Genomic DNA, 24,823 nt, shown 5'->3' on the forward strand with positions numbered 1-24,823 from the left:
AAGGCTATGTCACTTCTATATTTATTCATCCAAAAGCAAAAGGAATTTATAGTTGACAAGGATAGCTTCAGGATTTGCTGCCTTCACAAATGGAAAGTAGCTGTTGCATTTATTCTTGAGATCATTCAACAATAAGTAATGCTCTGAAAAACAACAGAGTGTGTGCATATTACTTTAAATATTGCCCAAAAAGTGTGTGCATATTACTTTAAATATTGCCATTGACAAATGGAATGAAAAAGAATATTTTCATAAGCATTTAAAGTGCTAAACATAGTTCTTCCATATTGTGGACTAAAGTCAGGGTCTTATTTTAAAACTTTATAAAAAAGTTGGTCTTTAAAAGTCACTACATGTGTCTGGCAGTTAAAACACACCTTTAATCCCAGCACTTAGGATGCATAAACAGGTGGATCTCTAAGTTTGAGACCGGCCTGGTCTGCAAAGTAAGTTTCAGGGCAACCAGAGCTACACAGAGTAACTGTGTCTGAAAAATTGATGGATGGACAGATGGATGATCAGAGAGATAGATGGATAGACAGACAGACAGACCGACCGACCGACCGACCGACCGACCGACCGACCGACCGACCGACCTCGCTATGCAGCAAGGCATAGAGGCACACACCTTTAATCCCAATACTTAAAGGCAGAGGCAGGGGAACTCAATTAGGTCAAGACCATCTTGGTCTACATATAGTGAGTTCCACCCAGGACTACCTAGAAAGAGACAGTCTCTAATTAAGTAAATAAACAAACAAATAGCTATATGGACACATAAATGCAATTAGTAATTCCTATTTCTAAAATGGATCATTTTTATATTTAAATGTGAGGTTTTAAGTTAACTGAAAAATCTTATACAAACTACCCTTGGTATAATTATCAATTCTGTACTTTGAGTTATAATACACATTTAATAAATAATTCTTCTCAATGAAATTTTATCTTTGGATAAATGTTAGATTATTGTAGGACAGGTCTAGGATGTATGAAGCCCTGGATTCTATCCATAGCACCATATAAATACTGAAGAGGAAAAGCCACAGGATCAGATATTCAAGATTATCTTCCATTACATATTAAGCTATCAAAAACAAAACAAAACCAGAACAAACAAACAAAAAAAATGTGGCTTAAAGATTTGTTTCTTCTACTCACTTCTGTGCTCCCTGAGACAACAGCTTTGTCCACGTTCACTAATAATGGTTCTTCCATTTGGCATATTCCCAGTGACCACTCCACACATCGATGATGAGCCCAGCAAGTGCCTAAAATAGAAAAAGGAACAAATTAATAAACACTGAAGGTATTACTGCAATTTGGGTATGGTAGCACATGGCAGTAATCTCAGTACTAAGGAGGCTGAGGTAGGAGGATCCACTCCAGGCCAGCCAGGCTATAGAGTTATGTGAGTTCTAGGATAATGAGAACTATAGAATAAGAATTATCTCAAAAAACCAAACAAACAAATCAAAATGTGCAAATATCAAAGTAGCCTTTCTCTGTTGTGATCCAGCTGCCCTAATTCTCCCTGACCGGCAGGGGAATTTCCTTGTGGTCTGTAATTGACAAAGATGTTTGTGTTCTTTCTGGCCGGTGGGTCTCCAAAGAAGGAGAAGAGATATAAAAGGTTGCTGGGCAAAATAAAGGTTGCTGTTATTCCACCTGAAAAGAAGCCTCCGTGTCTCAATCCCGGCACCCCCCACCAGTCTTGGCTATCCAGGCTGCGCTGGCTGCAGCATTTCTCAAACTGGCCCAGACTGTGACTTGGAACTCAGAGTACTTATTTGAGAACCTTTCAGGAATGGAGAATTCCAGTACATAATTGAGATCCACAAAATCAATAGGTTTTGTGCTACAGTTTAACAAGCCTTCCAGGTGATTCTGATGTATATAGAAATTTTGAATTAGTAATCATTTTTCCACAAGCAAAATTCACTTAGTCATTTTATTTAAACACTGTTTTATTCCGTATCTTTATATAAAATAATATGAAGTTGATGATAAGGGTATATGAAAAATTAACAGCATCTATACTTCTACTTCTCTCAATTGCATGCAAGAACACTCATCTACAACATCTGGCCTACCATCAACCATCAGGTGAACTGCAAGAAGAAAGAGATTGGCTAAAATCTGCAACAGCACCATATCCTGCGGATCATCATAATACTATAGTAAACCACTGGAGGCAAAGACTTGTACTTCACTTTCACTGGCAAGAGGCCTAGCCTAAAATGTTCCCTAAGTTTCACATAGCTCTTTCAAGTTTTCTCTTTCAACTGTCAAATACCTATGATAATAAAATGCATAATCAAGCAAACTTAATTATGTCATTTTTTGTAATACGATCTTATTTATTTCTAGAATTTACTATTGAGTAAACACCAATATATAAATGCTTCTAGAAACAAGTGGAAGCTGCAACAGCAGAGAAGCCCCCTACCTGTAGAATCAAATAGAGCTTGGACATCAAGGGCATCTGGAAGGCCAACCAGACTGAGTTCATCCCATAACTTGCCAGCTTGATCCTCAGAGGATGTCTGGGTGCTTACACTTACACAAGAAACTATATTCTGCTGGGGAGATCGTTCTCTGAAAAGAAAATTACTTAAGTAAGATAAAAGCTGTGGAAAAACTACTGGAAAAATCATTTGATTTTATCATAGTGAGTACAAAGTATGGCAAATAGTTTTAATTATCAGTTTACAATGACAAACTTTCAAGAATTAGTCTGTTCTTATTATTCACAATATTAAAGGTGGTATTACACTATTTCATGTAAGCAACAGAAAATCTCTCCCAATTATAAGAAATGACAATTACAGTTATAAATTCATTTTTTCCATTCCTTAATATAAGTTTTAAAAGTAACTCATTCTATCCAGGAACCGTGTTTTTAAAAATACAATGAAAGATATTTTTTTAAGTCTCACTTATAAAACATGAGAAACTTTTACCATGCATTATCTTAACATGGCAGATAACTTTATTTGCAAATATACTATTTTCCAGGGAAAACAAAAGCCCATTTGAGTGTGAAAGGGGGGGGGGGAAGGACGGGAACATGTGAGCTGTAGCTTTCTGACGGCCAACCACTGGTCTATAAGTGATGCTGAAGTAATCTCAGGACTGTAACTTACAAACTAAAAGCAAAATAGACATTAAAGGCATAGAGAATAAGAAAGAGAGCATAGGAGATAAAAGTAAAGAAGAATGTTGAACTGGGTGTTTTATCACATGGAAGACTTGTGGTCTGGCAAGTCTTAACACTTTAGCTATAACTTAAAATCATTTGATAAATAAAGACAATGCTTGTGTTCAACATTAAATATGGAAAATAAGCATGCAGTAATGGCAAGAGAAATATATAATTTAATTTTTTAAATTTATTTATAATTTTATGTACAAGTGCTCTGCATGTATACCTGCATGTCAGAAGAGAGCATTAGAGCCTATTGTAGATGGTTGTGAGCCACCATGTGGTTGCTGGGAATTGAACTCAGAACCTCTGTAAGAGCAGCCAGTACTCTCAACCAAATAAATAAATAAACAAACAAAACAATGGGATGACTAAGCAAGCTACAACTAATCAGTTCCTATCCAAAAGCTTGGTCAAATTCAGCATTCAAGTATGAAAGCAGTCTCATGTACACATAAACATGTCCGGTGTCAATGTCAACTCTAAAGATGACAGCGGTCCAGTTTAGAAAAGAGATCAAGAGAAGCTGGAGAGGTAAGCTACAAGAACACATGCTATCTAGATTCAGGTCCCAGCGCCCACATCAAGCAACTGACAACTGCCTATAACACACATACAGATACATAATTAAAAATAATTTTTAAAAAAATTTAATGAAAAGTGAATTGAAATAGCCACAAATTTTCAAGCTAGGAAAGAAAAGATTAAAAGTACCCTTAATTAGATTAAGGACCATGCTAAAAAACTACTTTTACCAAATATGCTTAAGGCCAGGAGCAGAAACCCACATATTTAAGCCCAAAACTTTAAAACAAAGGTAGATAGATCTCTGTGAATTTGACGTCACCCAGGTCTACACAAGTTTCCAGATAAGCCTTGCTACATAGTGAGTCTTTGTCACAAAAAAAGATTAGATTAAAAAATAAAAATTAATTAGTTATTTATATTTCATTAGTGACATACATTTTGTAAATATTTTAAATCATTACTAAGCCAAATTAAACCAGCTTTCCCTTACAAGATTGTCAAAATTCTCAGTATACACTAATCAACTTCTTATCATTACTTAATAAACTTAGTAAGTGCTAATTACATACAAGTTTCATTAAGCTATAACTATTTTTATAAAATTATCTAAGCTCATAAATTTTTTTATTAAAAATTAATGAAAATCACTTATAAATAATGCTCAATTTAATTTCCAATAAAATAATGTTATAATTGCCATTATTCAAGACAGAACACAGAAAAACAAGAAATAGCCTGACTTATTCCATTATATTTGCTAACTACTGATGTTATAAGCTTGCTGGACTTTTGATAATATTTTAGTAACACGTGAGAATTCAGTTGATAGCAAAAATAAGGCTCTTATACATGATCTAGCTTGAAAGTAGAAAAACTGTTAACCACAAATAAAATGCTTTTGACTTTCCTAAATTGTTCCACCTTCAAATTCTTGAAAGAAATAAATCTTTGTTACTGTTTCTCTTTCCACTTTGAGTTTTCAAGTACTAGCACCAACTGTAAATGATGAGTATAGCATGACAGTTCTTTAACACTTAAATTTCCATAAAGGCCAAAGAGATTCTTAGAAAATTTTATTGTCACCCTCAACGTACAGAGTTGGTTAGCATTCCAAGCTAAATTAATTTTTAAAGTTTTTTTTAATTGTGTGTATGCCTGGGTATATGTTTACACACAAGTGTATGCAAACCTGTACAAAACAAGAGGGCACCTAATCTCCTTAAACTGAAGTTGCAAGCTGCCACATGGGTGCTGGGTATAGAATCTGGGTGCTATTTAAGTCAGCAGTAAGTGCTCTTAACAAGTGAGCTATTTCTCCAGCCCCAAAATTAATTTTTAAAGGTGTGTGTGTGTGTGTGTGTACACCAGTGTATGTATGCGGGTGCCCCGGAAGCTAAAATAGGGCGTAGTAAACCCTGGAGTTCCTTATTGGCGGCAGTGAGCCATTTAATCTAAATGTAGAGAACCAAGTCTGGCCTTCCACAAGAGCAACAAAGGCTTTTAACTACTGAGACATCTCTCCAGACTCTCAAGTAAACTTTTTTTTTTGTTTTTTGTTTTTTGTTTTTGGAGACAGGGTTTCCCTGTAGTTTCAGTGCCTGTCCTGGAGCTAGCTCTTGTAGACCAGGTTGGTCTCGAACTCACAGAGATCTACCTGCCTCTGCCTCCCGAGTACTGGGATTAAAGGCCTGTGCCACCGCTGCCCAGCTGAAGACAAATTAATTTTAACTTATTTTTCCATTAATTACAGAAACTTTCTATTCTCTTGACTATCAAGTCCACATATTAAAATGACCTTAATACACAACTGAAAAAAAAATTTAAAAGCACATTCCACAAGAGTTTTAGGTAACTATAATGTGTTTCTGTGTCTATGAAAAAGATACAAAAATGGCTATGCATACTTTTTTTAAAATAGTATCTTCTATGACAGGGGTGGAAAAGAAGGAAAGGCAAAGAGGGAGGTGACATAAATATAATTATGAGAGGTTATAAGCTAAATAGGCTCCAAAGCATACACTACTAAACTGAGAATGAAAGAAAAATAAATGAAAGAATGACAAGACAAGAAGTGCCGAAAATTCTGGTTGGGGTACAACACTGCACTCTTACAAACATAAGCTGGTAGAAAGAAGGGAAGAATTACTTTGGTATGTTCTATCTTCCTCCCATGTGTAAATCCTGTGAGCACCCTTCTGGCTTATATGACCTTTATTACACTTTTCTTCCAGGTTAACTCGTGTCACCACATCAATTTTCATAACATGTAAAATAAAAAAATTTAGAAAGTCACTGTTTGCTGTGTTAGTGGTAAATGAGACAGTGTAAATACAATGAGTGTGTAAACTATAAAACTGTTCAACAGCAACAATCTCAACTGTAAACGGAAAAGACCCAGAGAAAATAAGCTAGAGGTCATTTCTCCTTCAACAATTTAAGTTCAAAATTTCTTACTTTCTCTTTCCTCTTTGCTTTTGTGGAGCTGAGTTCTGTATTTTCTCACAGGTCCGGCTGCTGTTGTCATCGATGCTCTTGTTACAAGGTTGATCTTTCCAGGGTAAGACAAGTCCAGGTGTTACTCTGAATTGTTTTAAGTCTCCTTGTCCTAAGGAACTTTTCTCCCCACAATAACAAAAAGCACAGAGTTGTTCACTGGCAAAAAATGAAAAGTAGATTTATGCAATGACCTTAATTATATTTTAAACTAAATTTTAACTATATATCCATAATCTACATTGTGATTATACCATAAAAACAACTGAAATAAATAGCAATTATATATTTGCAATTCTACTTTTCTATAGTATGATTTCTTTCAAAGATTAATTTTTGGTTCACATGTATGTATCTGAAATGTGTATGAAGGGTCCCATGGATGTCAGAAAAGGGAATTGGATCTCCTGGAGCTGGAGTTACAAGCAGTTGTAAAACCACCCAACATTGGTATTAGGAACTGAAGTTGAATCCTCTGAAAGAGCAGTAAGGAATTTTAATCACCGAGCCACCTTTTCTAGACCCTTTCGGGTGGTTTTAATCATCTATTTATTATTGCAGTACTGAGGAGCAAACCCAGAGTTTTACACACAAGATATACAAGTGTTCTAGCACTGAACTATGCCCAAACCCAGCATCACTTTTTACAAAAATTTTTGTGGGTTTCGATGTATAAGCATACATGTCCATTCTCATGAGAACAGTAGCATGAGCATGACATATGGTGCATGTGGAAGTCAGCGGACAATCTAAGGTACTGTTCTTTGCCTTCAACCTTGTTTGAGATAGGGTCTAATGTGTATACCAGTTAACTATCAGCCAGTTGCCAGGGATAGTCCTATCTCTATCTCCCATAGGAGCACTGGGATTATAGAATGGTGTGCTACAACATCCAGCCTTATGTGCGTTCCTGATTCAAACTCAGGTCCTCACACTTGCATGGCAAGCACTTTATTGACTCAGCCATCTCAAAATAAAACCTAAGTATTAAATCTAAATATCCATCTCTAAAGAAAGCCTAAGTATTTAATCCGACAACCACATATTTGGACTTTATAAGGCCTATGCTAACAACTTTTATTTAGTTGTTAAAAACATCCTCTATGCATGTTATATGTACCACACCATAATATATATGAAGAAAAATCAGAGAAAAAATTAATGTTAATGTATTTGGAAGATTAGCAGGATAAACAGGAAGAAATAAAGACTTTAAGACTGAGAGGCTAATTTCTATGAGGATGTTATAGCAGACACATGACATTAAACATCTGTGAAGACCAATAAATTCTATCTCATCAAGATCATAATGTGAACTAAAAGCTTCAGTTTAAAAAATGTAAAATTACTGATATATTAACTGCAACAAACAGACCATACTACTGCACAATACTAAACTACTGCAGACAAGCAAGAATGTAGAAACAGGAACATTCTGAACTATCTACTCCAATTTCCAATAAAAGCGCTATTCTCAAAGTTAGTCTATTAAATTTAAAAAGAAACCACTAACACTTAATAAAAGAGATCCTTACAGGAGATAAAAAGACTGCTTCTCCACAATATATTTCTTATAATAAATACGCATGCATGGATGCTTGTAACCACCACACAAACACTATTGTGTGTAAGGCAGAGGGTCACACTATGTAGCCATGGCTGACCTGAACTCACTATGCAGACTCTGCTTCCTGGTCTGAGGACTAAAGGTACATTGCACCATGTCTGGGTACACACATACTTTATAAACTTTATTTGCATTTTGACTAAAGGAGACTATCTGTATACTATTGATCATTTCTAATACATTAGAAGTTTCAATGTAATATGTTATCTCTTTTTGGAATATTTTCTTTCATTGTTAAAAAGTATGTGATATCAGTACACTGATAGTAAAACACAATGAAAGTTTTGTAAATGAAGCTAAAATTCTAACCAAAAAGCAGTTACAAACTTAGAGAAATCAAAAGTTTAAGTGTTTTCTACAAAAGAGGTCATTTGAATTTAAATGAGTATAGTGACAGAACATTAAAAGAAGAGTAGGAGCTAGAGAAAGGGTTCAGTGGTTAAGAGCACTGATTGTTCTATTCAGGGAACTTGAGTTTAGTTGCCAGCACCCACAAAGAAGCTCACAACCATCCATGGTACACAAACGGCATACATACATGCATGCACACAAAACACTCACGTACATAAAATTTTTAAAAAATGTTTAAAAGAAAACAGATTAGAGATAAAAAGAAAAAAAACAGAGATTATTGGATAAAGACCTCACCACAACCCCAAAAAAAAAAAAAAAATCAGAACTCAAATTTCTTAAAAATATCTCTGGTCACCAGGTGGTGAAGGTGCATGTCTTTAATCTAAGCATTCAGGAGGCAGAGGCAGAGGCAGGTGGATCTCTGTGAGTTTAAGGCCAACCTGGTTTACAGAGAAAGTTCTAGGCTATTCAAATTAAACACATGGGGGGGGGGGGTGTTGGTAAAACAAGTCAATCACTCAATCAATAAATAAATATGTAGCACAAATAATAAAAACCCAACAGATACTGGGGTTCAAGCTGAAGATCAGAAAAGCAAAGCAGCCAAGCCACTAGAGAGATCTTATCCCTGCCAAGGCTCAGACAAACAAAGGATGATCCTACAATGCTCTTCACCAACCTGATTCCCCATTCCACTGAGTTCCTGTCCCTTCCCTCTTTATATTCCTCTCTCTGTCCAGCAACATCACTCCTGTCTCCACCTCCCTAGAGCTGGGATTAAAGGTATGTGATCCTAAATGCCGGGATCACCTTGTAAGCTATATTTCTCTTTTAGACAGATTCAATCTTGTGTAGCCCAGGATGGTCTTAAACTCACAGAAATCTGCCTCCCAAATCCTGGGATTAAATGTGTGTGCCACCACTCCCTGGCCTGTATGTATGGCTGGCAAGTATGGCTGCTTTGCCCTCTGATCTTCAAGCAAGCTTTACTTATTAAAACACAAATAAAATATACCACTATATAAAAGCTCTGGGAGAACAAAGTTGACAAAGTGCAAACAAGTTTCCTAGAATGAAGAGAAATAAATAAAAAAATAATGAACGTTTACTATCACTATTTCTTTTTAACATAATGGCAGAAATTCTAAGCTAACCAAGCCTGAAACAGAAATAAATAAAATACATTTTAAGAGAAGCAAAATTACTTTTATTTGCTGATGACAAACTAATATTTTTATTCAAAACTCTGAAGGTTCATTAAAATTGTTAAAACTGAAAAATATTCTGTCAAATTACAAAACATAAAGAGTAGTGTTTCTGTATGCTAATGAAGAGCTATTTGAAAAACTAGAAAATACTCCCAATCACAACAGCCAACAAAGAAATAGCTGCATATAAATTTATGCAAGTAATAAAAGATTTATACACCTGGAACTACAAACATGTAAGGAAAAAAAATCCTAATCATAGGGAACAAACCTAAATATACAGTACACTTATCTGTAATCCTAACACTCAGAAAGCTGAAACTGGAGGATTACAAATTCCTTGCTGGCAAGGGATACATACAGAGACCCCCAAAGCACGATGACAAAGGAGGGGAGAAGAGAATAAGCTCTCTTTAAAAAGCATCACATCCTCTAACTTCAAAGCACATTATAAAGTGATGATAAAACTATGTAACATCAATGGAGCAAATAGGAATCTGAGAAATAAACCCTCACATCAATCAATCTTTGCAGGAAATGGCAAGAGGACACAATGAGGAAATGGACAGTCTTCAATGATCAGTGTTGGGAAAACTGGAGAGCTATATACAGAAAAATAAAACCTATCTCATACCACATAAAAATTCAATTCAAAATTGATTAAGGACTTCATTATAAGATCTGAAATTTGTAAAAGTACTAATCTTCTATTTGAAAATATTTAAAGTGCTCAAAATATTGGGGGAAGTAAACTAAGTATAACAAATAACCCGTATTCTCTACCTACACCTAGATTCACAATGAAGTTAAAGAATTCAGAAATTACTACAGTTAGCAGGTAGTTAGGGAGGAGTCTTTCAAAGGGCAACTAATATGACAGACAACACAAAAATCCTAAAGAACTAGGACAAAAACTGCATAGGGTGCATTAAGGAACAGTGGGAGATGAATCTGAAGACAGACCACCAGGGTTAGACCATGCCTTACAGAAACAAATAGGACCTGAAATGCTAAATACAACTAAAGTGTCATATTTAAATATAGTAGCTATTAAACTTAGTGAAGAACAGCTCTAACTTACATTTGACAATAATTTTTAAAAACTAAACTACATTATGAAAAGGTAATGAGAAGAAAGCAAGTAAAAAGATAATTACAGTCTCTTAAAAACAATAGATTCAACCAAAACAACAGATCAAATCAAAATGATAGGAGGTTAAGTGGGCCAGCCAATTAAGAACTACAAAGAAGAGATGAACCAAGGACCAACACATAAGCAACATGGTAAATACTGGCACTATTTGTTGAAATGTGGAAGCCAGAGGGAGAAGCAGATCAAGGACAGAGGAATGGAGAGTAGTTTACGGCACACTATGAATGAAGTATCTAATATACCGCTATATGGAAATGTACACTAGACAGACGGAAGAGCTTGGATTACAGTAATACAGTCTCACTGGAAATGTAAATTTATGGTTCATAAACACAAAAGGCTATTAGGTTGAATGTACTTTCATTCAACGAAGAAATACAAAAAAAAAAGATAGGAGACTCAACAACCCTCAAAATACAAAGGTGAGCCATATTCACGAGATTCAACAGAGGACAGAATGAGGAGGAAGGTCTGCTAAAAGCAAAACAATGATAGCATTTTAAGAAGCTGAAAATACTGAAAATTAACTATTACTTTCATAGTCTTATTGAGGACTTCAAAACAGAACCCCCCAAAAATGGAAGATATGAAAGTTGAATTACATACTAACAAGTTATAATATCCCATGTTTAATTCTTTAAAAAGTATTTTTTATCATAAATAAAAAACCTTTATTGTGTCAAGTGTGGTGTTTCATACCTTCAAGAGACAGAGACAGCAAATTTCTGCAAATTTGAAGCTAGCCTTTTGTACATGGTGAATTCCAGGCCACCAAAGCTACATAATAAGGCCCTGTCTTTAAAAACAAAAACAAAGCCCCACTTTTAGCATTACTTCATTTATTTATTTGCTTGTTTCATGTGCAGGAGGACATGTGTACAAATCTTCTTCGATCCCGTTTTTAACTTTTAATTTGTTGTTACAACTTATTATGTGTGGAGAGGGGTGCTTCTTAAAGAATGAAGAGGTGGTAAGAACAAGTGGGGGGGGTATTATTTTCAGGTGTATGACTTTTGTTCATGTTGCATTTGCAAAACTGTGTTAACTGTGACTGTCTAAAACACCTAATGGTCCTAATAAAGAGATGAACGGCCAATAGCAAGGTAGGAGCAAGAATAGGCAAGGCTGGCAGGCAGAGTTGAACAGAAGGAAAAATGAGGAGCAAGACGAGAACAAGGAGAGGAGGATATTGGGCCAGCCACCTAGCCGACCATGAAATAAGAAGGAAAGTAAAATATACAGAAGTAAGAAAGATAAAGACCAGAGGCAAAAGGAGGCCGGGATAACATAAGACAAGCTGGCTAGAAACAAGCCAAGCTAAGGCCGGGCATTTATAACTAAGAATAAGCCTCTCTGTGTGCTTTATTTGGGAGCTAAGTGGTGGTAAGCCCCTCAAAAAAGCCAAAAAAAAAAAAGAGTAAAATCACACACACACACACACACACACACACACACACACACACACTATAGATATATAGATAGATATAGTATTTTGTAAGAGGTAGGTGGATCTCTGTGAGTTCGAGGCCAACCTGGTCTCCAAAATCAGTTCCAAGAAAGCCAAGTCTATATATAGAAACCCCGTCTCGAAAAACTTTTTTAAAAAATTATCTAGAATGGCTAGAGCACCATCTAGTGTACTCCCTGCTTTCCAATCACAAAAGTCCGTAGCAGAGCCAACTTCTATGCCAACTACACAAGGGTGTCAAACTTAAAGCTACTAAAATGATAAATGCCATCCAGATACTAAGTCCCATCTCTCTCCGTTATCTCTAGAATCAATTTACTACCCTTTCCCCATCAGCCGTCTCTAATCCAGTTCTCATCGTTGTCTAACCTGAATTTGGCTTCTACACCAATAGAGACCAGGGAGTTTGCAGATTCCTCAGACACAGACCGCTGAACAGCTGAGACTGGCTGTTTGCTGCTATCCACTTCTGCTTCAGCATCCTCTTCCACAGATTGTTCTTTGATTTCTGTTTTACAGTAAACAAGAAAATATAGAGTCATTTTGTGTTTAATCACTGAAGAACTTAACTACAAATCATAAACAGTAATGGGAAAAGAATAAAATAAATGACAACACAAATAGCAAAGTCTATATACACAGTTATTGTGAGTTTGCTACTGAAAAATAATCAGCAACATAATTTAAACCATAGTTCACTGTGCCTTAAGCCCACAGTATAACTTAAGTTTCACACTAAAAACAACTGTTTGGAATATTTTCAAGATTTTAAAACGTGATCTATAAATTAAATGTATTTCAGTGTAGTTCATTTCTTAAGTTTATTCACATTTTATAAATTGAAACTACTAATTTGAAACAATCACTGTGCATCCTAGCTACTCGTCATTCTAAAAGCTAAATTCTTAAAGAGACTGCTCCTTGATTCTGCTGCCCTTTAAAATTCTCCTCAGGGCTGTAACTTCAGAAACCTTACACATATTTTTCAGTAGGCAGCCTAATAACTGCTGCCTTTTAAATGTACATGGGTGTTTTGCCTGCATGTATGTATGTGTACCACACGCATTCAGTACCCTAGGAGGCTGGAAAAGGGAGCTGGATCCCCAAGACTGCAGTTATAGATGGCTATAACCCATTATATAGGGTGCTGAAAATGAAACTCAGGTTCTGCAAGAGCAACAAGTACTCTTAACCACTGAGCTATCTCTCCAGCTCCTGTAAGGCTTTTAAAACACACCTACCCCAATAATACTCTTCTCTTCAAATAAAAATATATCCACTGTCTTTCATTACCAGAATAAAGAGACACTCCTCCTCCACTAATGTTTCTGACACAATTCTACATTCTTAAGTAAATCCTTGTTTTCTAATTGGAAATTTGTTTAGGCCCTCCTACACATCTCTAAACAAATACACATGCAGACTATATCTCAAACACCAATCTAACCAGCTCCTGGCTATTTAAATACTATATGAAGGGCATTTCTCTTTTATTCTTCTGTCAAACTATGCTTCTCCATATGCTTCATAAAACTGTTCATGAAGATCAAATAGCTGAGTCACATAAGGTGTCACAAGATGGTAAAGCACAACTCTTGAGAGGCTAAGTCAAGAGGATGGTGGGTTCTAAGCTATCCCATGATTTAGTGTTTCAAGACAGCCTGGACTATAAGCTTAATACAAAAAGAAAGGGAGGGAGGGAGGGAAGGAAGGAGGGAAGGAAGGAGGGAGGGAGGGAGGGAGGGAGGGAACCATAAATGAATAAAATATCTAAAAGACAGGGAGAGAAAGAGAAAAAAAGAGGGAGGAAGGAGGAAGGGAGGAAGGAAGGGATGGAGGAAAGAAAGCCAAAAATGAATAAAATATTTAATAGTCTACTTTTTTTCAGATTTTTTTCGCTCCCAAATGCAAATACAGCTCTCTGCCTGAAGAACTTAATTATTATCCAGGTTTCAACAATCTCCTCTGGGCTTAATAACCTTTAAGTTACATATACAGCACTAGCTCCTCACCAATATCCCAGACCATACTTTATGGCACACTAGATATGACTGTCTTAGCAGCTTGAACAATAAATTTTACTTGAAACTTCAACTCTCACCTCTCATACCAGTATTCAATTTTATTTTCCTATTTTTTATGATGAGTATCACCTAAAGTCAACATGAACTTTAGGGAAGCATTTGGGAGAGAAAAAATAAGTAATTCTGAAAACTATTATTTATAAAAAGTATATAAGTTCTATCTAATAAAATTGGTGTCATGAAGACACAAGTGCCTTTTTAATAATGGATGAGAAAAAAAATGGCCATTGTTCTGATGAGGCTTATTAATCAAGGTATCATGTGTATCCTACAATTTTCATGTAAAATACCCAGCATCAACTCAACAAAGTATATACTTATATCTAATATAAAGAGACTTAAAAATGCAATTACAATTATAAATTTCTATGCAATAAATGAACCCATGACTAGATGACATCACAAATGAGTGGAAATACACGGACACACCCCCAATTAAGTATATAGCCTCAAAGTATGTAAAGAACTTGAAAGATGTACATGATACTGCACAAAGTTCTGTCAAAAAAAACAAATAAATAAATGTGCAAAGTGGGTACTGAATCAACCAGAGACCTCCACAACCAAGCATGATAGTTACTTAGCAAGTCACAAGACTGGAAACAACTAACTGTGTCATTTCTCCATTGTATAAAGATGATAGAAAATTTTTGTTTCTCTTTCCTGTGGACTAAAACAGACCTAACAGCTAACCCAAGCCACAAAGCTGCCAATGAGAGCTACACTCCAAGAGATGGCACAGAAAAAAGAATGGAAGAAATCTAGGTTCATAAGCAACCACACTGAGAGTAATGAAGTCTCATCAAGCACAACCTTTCAGGATCAAAACACTAAATGGGTCAGGTGAGATATCTTGGGGTATAAAGGCCTTGGTATACAAGCCTACTAACCTGCATTCAATCCCAGAACCCACATAAAGGTGCAACACAAAAAAAGACCCCAAAAATTGTCCTCTGAATACTGTGGCACTGGAGAGGGAGAGTGGGAGGGATATAAAAGAGGGGCAAGAGAGAGTGGGGGGGGGATAGAAGGGGGGTGGGAGAAAGAAATTTTTCATACTACATAAAACAAAATGAATTTTATATAACCAACTGTTGTGTATTTGAAGTTTCTATCGCAGCAGTCTGATTCACACTCAAGTTAACACAGACATTAATCTCAGGAACAGGAAACTAGCTAGCATAAGAAAAAAAATAAAACTAAGTGGTTTGTTTATCTGACCATGAGACACTAACAATAGGATTTTAAAATGAAAGCAGCTGATCCTTTTTATGTTATATCAATCTCTGCCATGACTAGAACCTGAAGCAGTAACTTAGAAAGCAAACAGTAACTACTGGGCCTACAGCTTTAGGGAGATACTGAGAAGTCAGATGTTACTTCTTTATGATGCCTGCTCTCTTCAGCTTTCCCAATAAAAGAGAGAAAGGAATCTCATTCTGCTAGCAACTCTCTGTCTGTGTATAATATGTAAAGTACTAGACAATGACATCTATAAAATGACTTTATGGGAAGACTTCATTTCTACTCAGTCGGGCACCAAAAATTTGCTAGGTGCACTTAGTTTACTGTTCTTCAGAGTAAGTGACAAAGGGTAAGGCTTAGAGAAAAGGTGTGCACATAAAGGAGACACTGGAATTGTGTTTCAGAAGCTGTAAACGTGATGTGCATCTATCCCAGTGGGTGGATTTACTAATCTTTAAGAAATGGAATCAGGACCAATTCTAATCAAAAGGGACAGCAATATCAAGACTAGCTCTGAGTGTTCTCTTTCTCAGTCCAATGGCTCTATACAGGATCCTAAACTGGACTTCCTACAGAAACAGAAGGACTGGTAAAAGTGTTGTTTTATTTCTGGTCTAGACTTTTTTGGTTTAACTTTATAGTCTTAATCAGTAAAAAGGAATATTGAAACTGCTTCCTAGAAAGTAAAAGTTCTGACCACAAAACGTAATAATGGGTACCCCTAAATTTACTAACTTATCTTATACTCTTCATATGGCAGACGAAGTTACATTTTACTATTTGTCCCACTCAAAGCAGGAAAATTATACCCTATGACCCTCCCTATTTTCCTAACCCTAATCTTCAAAACTTGTCAAAATTTTGCAGGAAAAATAAAACATGCTGTTGTAGATGGTATCAACTAAAGATTCAACCTATGATCTCATGCAGAGTAGGGTCTGGATGGAAGACTGTGAAGCCCAGTGATAACTGATGACATATTCTAGCCAGCATTTGTTTATCTGTAGAATACCCAAACATATGCAAACTTAAACACCAGCTGGTGTGGTATATAAAGGACAAAGTAGCCACTCACCCAATAAAATAGTACAGGCTCATTTAACTGCCCACTTTTTGCTTTTTATAGGGTTGTATTTGTTCAAGTTACATGCAGCCCAATTTGTAAGACAGACTGACAATTTTCATATCTGAAACTGGGGAAAGAAGGGGGAGATGGAAATGGCTCAGTCAGTAAAGTCCTGCTATGTAAGAATTAAGATCTGAAATCAGAATCTACATAAAAGGCTGAGGGTCTATAATTCCATCATTTGGAAACAGAAATAGGCCCTGGAGCTCATAGTCAATTGGTGTTCTCCTGTTTCAAACTGACCCTGCCTCAAAAGCCAGTGTGGTTCCAGGAGAGCCAGAACTACATAGTGAGAACCTGTCTCAAAAATAAAAAAGAGGGGTAAGTGGTAGTACACACCTCTACTTGAAGCACTCAGAAGGCAAAGGCAGATGGATTTCAAGTTCAAGGCTAGCTTGGTCTAAATCAGACGTTCCAACACAGCCAGAGATATCCAGTAAAAGCAAAACACACCAACGTAGGGATCAATAGAGTAAGACACAGGCCACCAGCCTCCTGTGTATACCATCACCTCCTAAACACAGTTGTTGCCATGGGTACAGTCACCTCCTCTGATAGTTTTATTTATCAATTTGATACACTCATCATCTGGAAACAGTCTTAAATGAGAAATTATCTACACCAAATTAGCCTGTGGTCATGTAGGTGGGGGGGGGGGGTTGTCTTAATTGTTAATTGACACAGGAAGACTTGTTCATTGTAAGTAGTAACATTCCCCAGAGAAAAGAGAGATAACTAGGGTTCTAGAGAGATGGTTCAGCGGTTAAGGGGGTTTACTGTAGCAAAACATGGCAACTCACAACCACCTGGAACTCCAATTCCAGGGATCCAACATTCTCTTCTGACTTCTGTGGGCACTAGGCATGTATGTGGTACACAGACATACATGTGGACAAAACACCCATGCACATGTAAAAATAAATGAATAAATGTATTATTTATGTACATATAAATTTTCCAAATTATTAATAAAAATGTTTTTCCAAATGAAGAAGAAAGCTGAAAACAAACAATCATGGACGTATTCTCTCTTTGCTCTTGGCTATGGATCTGAAGTGACCAGCTGCTTGAATTCTAGCAAAACAACAGATTTTAACTTGGCAAGTCAAATAAGACCTCTTCTTCCCTAAGTTGCTCTTTGTCGGGGTATTTTCTCACATCAACAGGAATTAAACTGGACACCTCCCAACTTTAAACCTTACCTAAATAAACACAGTCAGTTCACTTGGTCACAAAATGATCTGTACCAAAAAGGTGAAGAGAAGGAAGGGAAGAGAGCAGGGAAATGCTTTTTCCATCACCACGTGGTTAATTCTCTAGCCACTAGGTGGCACAATGTGCCATGTAAGTAGACTATGGAAGAACCTAATCCCTAGTAAAGAAACTTAGGTAAGAACTTAAGTATCTGCGCTTCGTTGAACATCACTGGTTATATTACCTGCATTTGGGGGCTATAAAAAATTATATCTGATCTCTCTAACTTTATGTAATTATACATTCCTTCTTTTAATTCTTTAACACATTTACAGCTCTTACTTAACCCTGAAGAGTTTGTTTTAAGAGGAAGTTAAATCAATAGTGACTTTAAATTTAATCATTCATGATAGACATCTTTAACTCAGACATGGGCTCCCAATATGACCAAGCCAAGTTACTGAACTTTGGTTTATTTCAAAATTCCAAATTAAAGTATATAATTCCTCCTAGTATAAAATGGTCATTCAGAGAGCACTTAGTCCAAGTGTAAGTAAGCACGAAGCTGTAATTAAGTATGAGTATACAGTTGTCGTTCTGGTTACACACATTCACACAAAAGGATCTATGTATTGTCTTGCCCATCTCACCGACAGGCTATCTTCCTCATGTACACTAACAGACACTCAACCATTAAATTGCGCCCATGGCTCTTGATATATGACCACAAATTATTTTTTTAAAATAGTTTAGGATGTAAAGACAAAATAAAAAGAACATACATTCATTATCCCCTGCCTTTATGCTGGGAAGTTAATATTGCATTTTTTTGGACCAACAATTTATAACAAAATTCTGGGCAACTAGTATATACAATGTGCTGTATTTAAATGGAGTTAATACAAATACCTAATCTTCCTAGATTTCCCCCAGAAACAGGAAATGGTAGCAACTGACACAATAGAAGTATGCACACTTAAGCGGGGAATGTAGTTTGGTTAATTAGTACAGCATTTGCCTAGCATACATAAAGCTTTGTATTTAATCCTTACCACCATACTAAACCAGTAAAGCCTTTAATCCCAACACTTGGGAGAAAGCATGAGTTTAAACCGATCCTGAACTACTTGAGACCCTGTCTTTAAAAAAGAAGGGGAAAGAGAGCATGACTGGAGAGATTGCTCAGAGGTTCAAAGTGTATACCACTCTTGCAGAAGACCTGAATTCTGTTCTAAAGAACCTCGTCAGGTGACTTAGAATCACCTGTAAAATCTGGGAATCCAATGCCTCTGACATCTGCTGGCAAATGCACTCATGTCCACATACTCAAACACAGATGGCATAAAAACATAATTAAAAATAAAATAAACTGGCTCAGAAGTTAACAGCACTGGGTGCTCTTGCAGAGGTCCTAAGTTCAATTCCCAGCAACCACGTGGCAGCTCTCAACACAATAATGAGATCTAATGCCTTTTTCTAGTATGTAGGCATACATGCAGACAGAACACTATATACCTAATAAATAAATAAATCTTTAAAAATAAATGGGAGGGAGGTAGGAAGCGAGGGAGGGAGGAAGGAAGGGAAGGAGAGAAGAGGAGAAGGGAGGGAGGGAGGGAAGGGAGGAAGGAAGGAAGAAGCATGATGGGCATAGTGGGGTATGCCTTTAATGTCAGTACTCTGGAGGCAGAGACAGGGGCGTACATAATATGATGGAGGTTAAACAAGAAATACTAGTGCAGCTAATAATTAGAATCCCAACTAAAGCTGTAAGGATAAACAAAAAATTCACTAACAGTTCTCTGAAATTCTTCCCCCTTTTTAAAAAAGTCGCATAGGATATGGCTCAGTTAGCAAGAGTTCAGATGCCCGGCACTGACAGAAAAAGCCAGGTACAGAGAAGCACACCATCTGTACACTCAGCTACATGTGGATCCCTAGAGATGCTATCAACACAGCCAAACGACTGCCTTCAGCTTTGCTGAAAATAAATAAATAGGTATGTTTTTGAGAAATTCCTTTAAAAGTAAGGTGGCGGACAATTGAAGAAGACATTTGGTGTTGACCTTAGGTCTCCACAAGCGCTACTGTGTGCTCACACGGGTGCATGAACACACACAAACACCCTTATAAAAAAAAACATGCCTCACAAATAAACATAAAAGAATCAAGTCTCAAAATTAAGCTTCACAGGCTGGGTTGTGTTTGTATGCTTCTTCACTGCGGGCATATTCTAACCATGGCACATAAATTTTGTTAACATTATTGGGACACCTTACTAAGGAATCACTGTTATAAATATGAGAATTAAAATAAAATAAAAAATAAGAGAATCTGAATTCTTGCATAGGACTGAGTTTAGCAGCACCAACATTGGGTGGCTCACAACCAACAACCTAACTCCAGCTCCAAGGAGGGATCTGATGCCTCTGTTGTGACAAGTACATACCTACACAGAGACACAAACATATGATTAAAAATAAAATAAAATCAAAATAGAATCACTTTGTTTTGGTTTGGTTTTTGAGACAAGATTTCTCTGTGTAACGGCCCTAGCTTTCCTGGAATTTACTCTATTTACCAGGCTGGCCTCAAACTCACAGAGCTCTGCCTGCCTCTGCCTCTTGAGTGCTGGGATTAAATGAATGTACCACCACTATCTGGCAAAAAGAATCATTTTGATCATGAATGGTGAAAATGTACAAATTAGAAGAGAGATTGTCAGTCAGATAGTGGTGGCTTATACCTTTAATCCCATCACATGGAAAGCAGAGGCAGGCAGGAAGCAGAGACAGGCGGATGTCAGTGAGTTCGAGGCCAGTCTAGTCTACAGAGTGAATTCCAGAACAGCCAAGACTGTTAATACCCAGAAACGCTGTCTCAAAAAGAGGAAAAAGACGACGGGTTGTCTAATAGATTAAAAAACATGGGGGCTAGAGATATAATTCAGAGGTGTTGAGTTTAATTTCTAGCAACCACATGGTGGCTCACAACCACACAACCAACTATAATTAATTTGGTGCCCTCTTCTGGCATGCAGGCATGCAGACAGGAACAACATACATAATTTAAAAAAAATTCTTTTAAAAAAATAAAAACATGGAGGCTGGAGAGATGGCTCAGTGGTGAAGAGCACTGACTACTCTTCCAGAGGTCCTGAGTTCAAGTCTCAGCATCTACATGGTGGCTCACAACCATCTATAGCGGGATCTGATGTCCTCATCTGACATTAAAGTACATGCAGATAGAGCACTAATATACATAAAATAATAAATTTTAATGAAAATTTTAAAGAAATAAAAAATAATAAAAACATGAGTCACTTATATAATGCTAAGAATAAACATACTTTGAGCATAAAAACACATATAAATATAAACAAAGAATGATATTTTATGCTTACATTATTGTGGTAATTTGAATGTATTTGTTCCCCCCATAAACTCATAGGGAGGGCACTATTAGGATGTGTGGCCTTGCTGAAGAAAATGTGGTCTTGGAGGAGGCTGGTTGACTCAGACCCTTAATCCAGACCTTGAAGCTAGAGGATTTGCCTTTAATCTGAACCACACCTTCTGCTGGCAGTGTGTCAGTGTGCAGGCAGGCTTTGAGTTCTTCTTCTCAAGTTTACTTAGTGTGACACTCAGCTGACTTCCTGATGCCTTCAAGATGCAGGACACTCACTATTTCTTCAACACCAGCATGCCTGCTTGCATGCTGCCATGCCTCCCACGGTGGTTGACTGAACCGCTGAACTATAAACTACAACCACAAATGTTTATAAGAGTTGCCATGGTCATAGAGTCTCTTCACAGAACAATTACATTGTTAATAAGTATGCAAAATGGTACAGAAACGTGACAGTGTATAGGCATTTACAAAATTAATTCTGACCATATAATCCAACAATTATGCTGCTTAACATGTACCCAAATGAGTTTAAGATATGACTGCACCAAAAAAAAAAAACCCTAAAACGATTATAGCTATATATGCTGAACCTTTGAAATTATCAACTAAGTCCTCCAGTGGGTGAATAATAAACTATAGTAGAACCAAGCAGTAGAAAATTTATTGATAGAATGAATCATCGAGTTGTGCATTGTGGATAACAAATTCAAAAGAGGCTAAGGCAGAAGGACTGCCTTGAGTTTGAGACAAGAGTAGTGCCAGGCCAGCCTGGGCTATGGAATAAGACCTTCTCACAGAGAAAACACGCACACGCGCACACACACACACACACACACACACACACACACACACACGCACACCATTTCAGGGCCAAAGAGATGGTTTGTGAAAAAAGGCACCTGCCACCAAGGGTTAGCCCTGAGACCCACATTATGGAAGGAGAGAAACTGACACAGAAAAATAAAAAAGCCCAGAGGTGGTGGCACATGCCCTTAATCCCAGCATTTAGGAGGCGAAGTAGGTGGATCTTTGTGGGTTCAAGGCCAGCCTGGTCCACAGAGCGAGTTCCAGGACAGCCAGAGCTACACAGAAAGAGACCCTGTCTCAAAAACACCAATAAATAAATAAACAAATAAAGGATCTGACGATAGTCCAAAGAACAACCAGAGCTACACAGAGAAACCTTGTCTTGAAAAAACAGAGGAAAAGTAAAAAGAAGTAAACAAATGGAATTGAAACGCACACAACAGCAGCAGCAACAACAGTAGATAGATATAAACCTATATTCACAAACATAACATATACACAAAATAATCTTCTAAAAACCACAAATATTAATGAAAGACTAAGACAGTGACAAAGTATTTTTCAAAGTAGAAAAACTAAAAGTTACTGTAATATGCATTTTCTTGTCAATAATGACCATGAATATAAAAACAAATTCCTCCGATGAAAAGGTATAGACTACCTAAGTAGACCCCTCTCATCCCCACCTCATCCCTACAGAGCAGGATTTCTCTGTGTAACAGCTCTGGCTCTCCTAATACTCATTTTGGCCAGGCTGACCTCAAACTCACAAAGATCCGCCTGCCTCTGCCTCCCAAGTGCTGGGATTAAAGGCATGCCCCATGACTGCCAGGCTGATACTTAGTATCTATCTATGTAAGCACTGCAGCTTAAATCACATATTGAGCCTCACAGAGTGATAATGGGTGACTTCAATATCCCACTCTCACCAATAGACAGATCACAAAAACTAAAAAAGAAATGCTGAAGCTAATAAACATTAGAAACGGAATAGACCTAACAAGTATTTGCAGAACTTTTTATCTAAACACAAAAGAATATATACCTTCTCAGTACCTCATGGAACTTTCTCCAAAACTGATCACATACTTGGACACAAAGTATGGGGTTGAATCTGTAAAACAAAGATTCCCCACCCCTGACCATGAGACAGGGTTTCTCTGTAGCTTTGGAGCCTGTCCTGGAACTAGCTCTTGTAGACCAGGCTGGTCTCGAACTCACAGAGATCCGCCTGCCTCTGCCTCCCAAGTGCTGGGATTAAAGATGTGGACCACCGCTGGCTGGCTTCTCAACAGATTTTTAAAAAATAAGTAACAAACAAACAAACCTGAAAACACACCTGAAATCCTGTCTGACTACCACATATTAAAGCTGGGTATCAATGAGAGAAAGCTTACAAACTCATGGAAACTGAACAACTCATTACTTAATGAAAACTGAGACAGGACAGATTAAAAAGTAAAAGCTTTCTAGAATTAAATGAAAATGAAATACAACATCTCCCAATTCATGGAACACAATTACATGCCAACATTAATGTAGGATAGACAGATATCTCATGTTAGTAAATAGCATACTTGAAAGATCAAGAACAAAAAAGAAGTAACACCAGAAAGGAGTAGATGGTAAGAAATAATCAAACTCAAGACTGAATCAATAAACTAAAAATAAACAAACAAACAACAACACACACAAAAAAATAAGGAATCAAGGAAACAGAGTTGGTTCTTTGAAGAAGCCAGTAAGATTAACAAACTCTTAGCCAAGCTAACTAAAAGGTGGAGAGAGAACATCCATATTAACAACATTAGAGGTGAAAGAGTGGACATAACAAGGGACACCAACGAAATACAGAGAATCACAAGAACGTATTTTAAAAACCTGCACTCTAAATTGGAAAACCTAAAAGAAATAGATAATTTTTCTCAATATATATCACTTACCAAATTAGAATGAAAATCAGGTAAGCAGTTTAAACAGACCTATAAAATTCCTAGTGAAGTAGAAGCAGTAATTAAGTCTACTAACAAAAAAAAAAAAAAAAAAAAAAAAAAAAAAAAAAAAAAAAAAAAAAAAAAAAAAAAAAAAAAAAAAAAAAAACAACAACCCAGGGCCAGATGATTTTTGGCACAGACTTCTTTCAGTATTTCAATCCCAACACTCCTCAAATTATTCCACATAAAGGAAACAGAAAGAACACGGCCAAATTCGTTTTACAAGGACAGTTACTGATAACCTAAGCCACATAAAAATTCAATAGAGAAAGACAATTTTAAATCAATTTCCTTTATAAACATAGATGCAAAAGTCTCAACGAAATACTAGCAAACTGAATCCAAGAACACACCAAAAAGATCATCTACCATGATGAAGTAGGTTTCATCCCAGAGGTGCAAGACAGATTCAACATATGCAAATCAATATATGCAATCCACCAATAAACAGATGGGAGGACAAAAACCTCATTAGATGCAGAAAGGACCTTTGACAAAATCCAACAGCCCTTCATGACAAAAACTCTGAAGAGATTAGGGATACAAGGGAAATACCTCAACAGGCAATTTACAGCAAGTCCACAGTCAACATCAACCTGAATGGAGAGAAATTCAAGGCATGTTCACAAGACAAGATTATTCACTCTCTCCATACCTACTGAATACAGTACTTGAAGTCTTAGCTAGAGTAGTAAGAAAACTGAAGGAGATCAAAAGGATACAAATAAGAAGAGAAGAAGTCAAAATATTTTTATTTGCAGATGAACAGTGTGAGTGAGTGGGGTGGGAGTGGTGTGTGTGTGTGTGTGTGTGTGTGTGTGTCCCTAAAAGTTCAACCAGGGTACTTTCTACCCCTGATAAACACTTTCAGCAAAGTAACTGGATATAAAACTAACACCAAAAGATCAGTTGCCTTCCTATATTCA

The 24,823-nt window shown here is 36.7% G+C and overlaps 1 protein-coding gene across 9 annotated transcripts in view; it reads right to left on the reverse strand.

Annotated features, from left to right (window-relative positions):
- Kmt2c (lysine methyltransferase 2C) overlaps positions 1 to 24,823 on the reverse strand; it is a 213,338-nt gene that overhangs the window by 132,920 nt on the left and 55,595 nt on the right. For all 9 annotated transcript variants that reach the window (XM_085691120.2, XM_085691118.2, XM_085691116.2 and 6 more), the window contains exons 3-6: positions 12,406 to 12,544; positions 6,188 to 6,385; positions 2,450 to 2,598; positions 1,162 to 1,271 (exon numbers count right to left, since the gene is read on the reverse strand). In XM_085691120.2, coding sequence (XP_085547246.2) covers positions 1,162 to 1,271; positions 2,450 to 2,598; positions 6,188 to 6,385; positions 12,406 to 12,544 — 596 coding nt within the window. The remainder of the gene's footprint in view (positions 1 to 1,161; positions 1,272 to 2,449; positions 2,599 to 6,187; positions 6,386 to 12,405; positions 12,545 to 24,823) is intronic.

The sequence above is a fragment of the Myodes glareolus genome, chromosome 6 (assembly GCF_982192425.1).
Source record: "Myodes glareolus chromosome 6, mMyoGla1.1, whole genome shotgun sequence".
Taxonomy (NCBI): Eukaryota; Metazoa; Chordata; class Mammalia; order Rodentia; family Cricetidae; genus Myodes; species Myodes glareolus.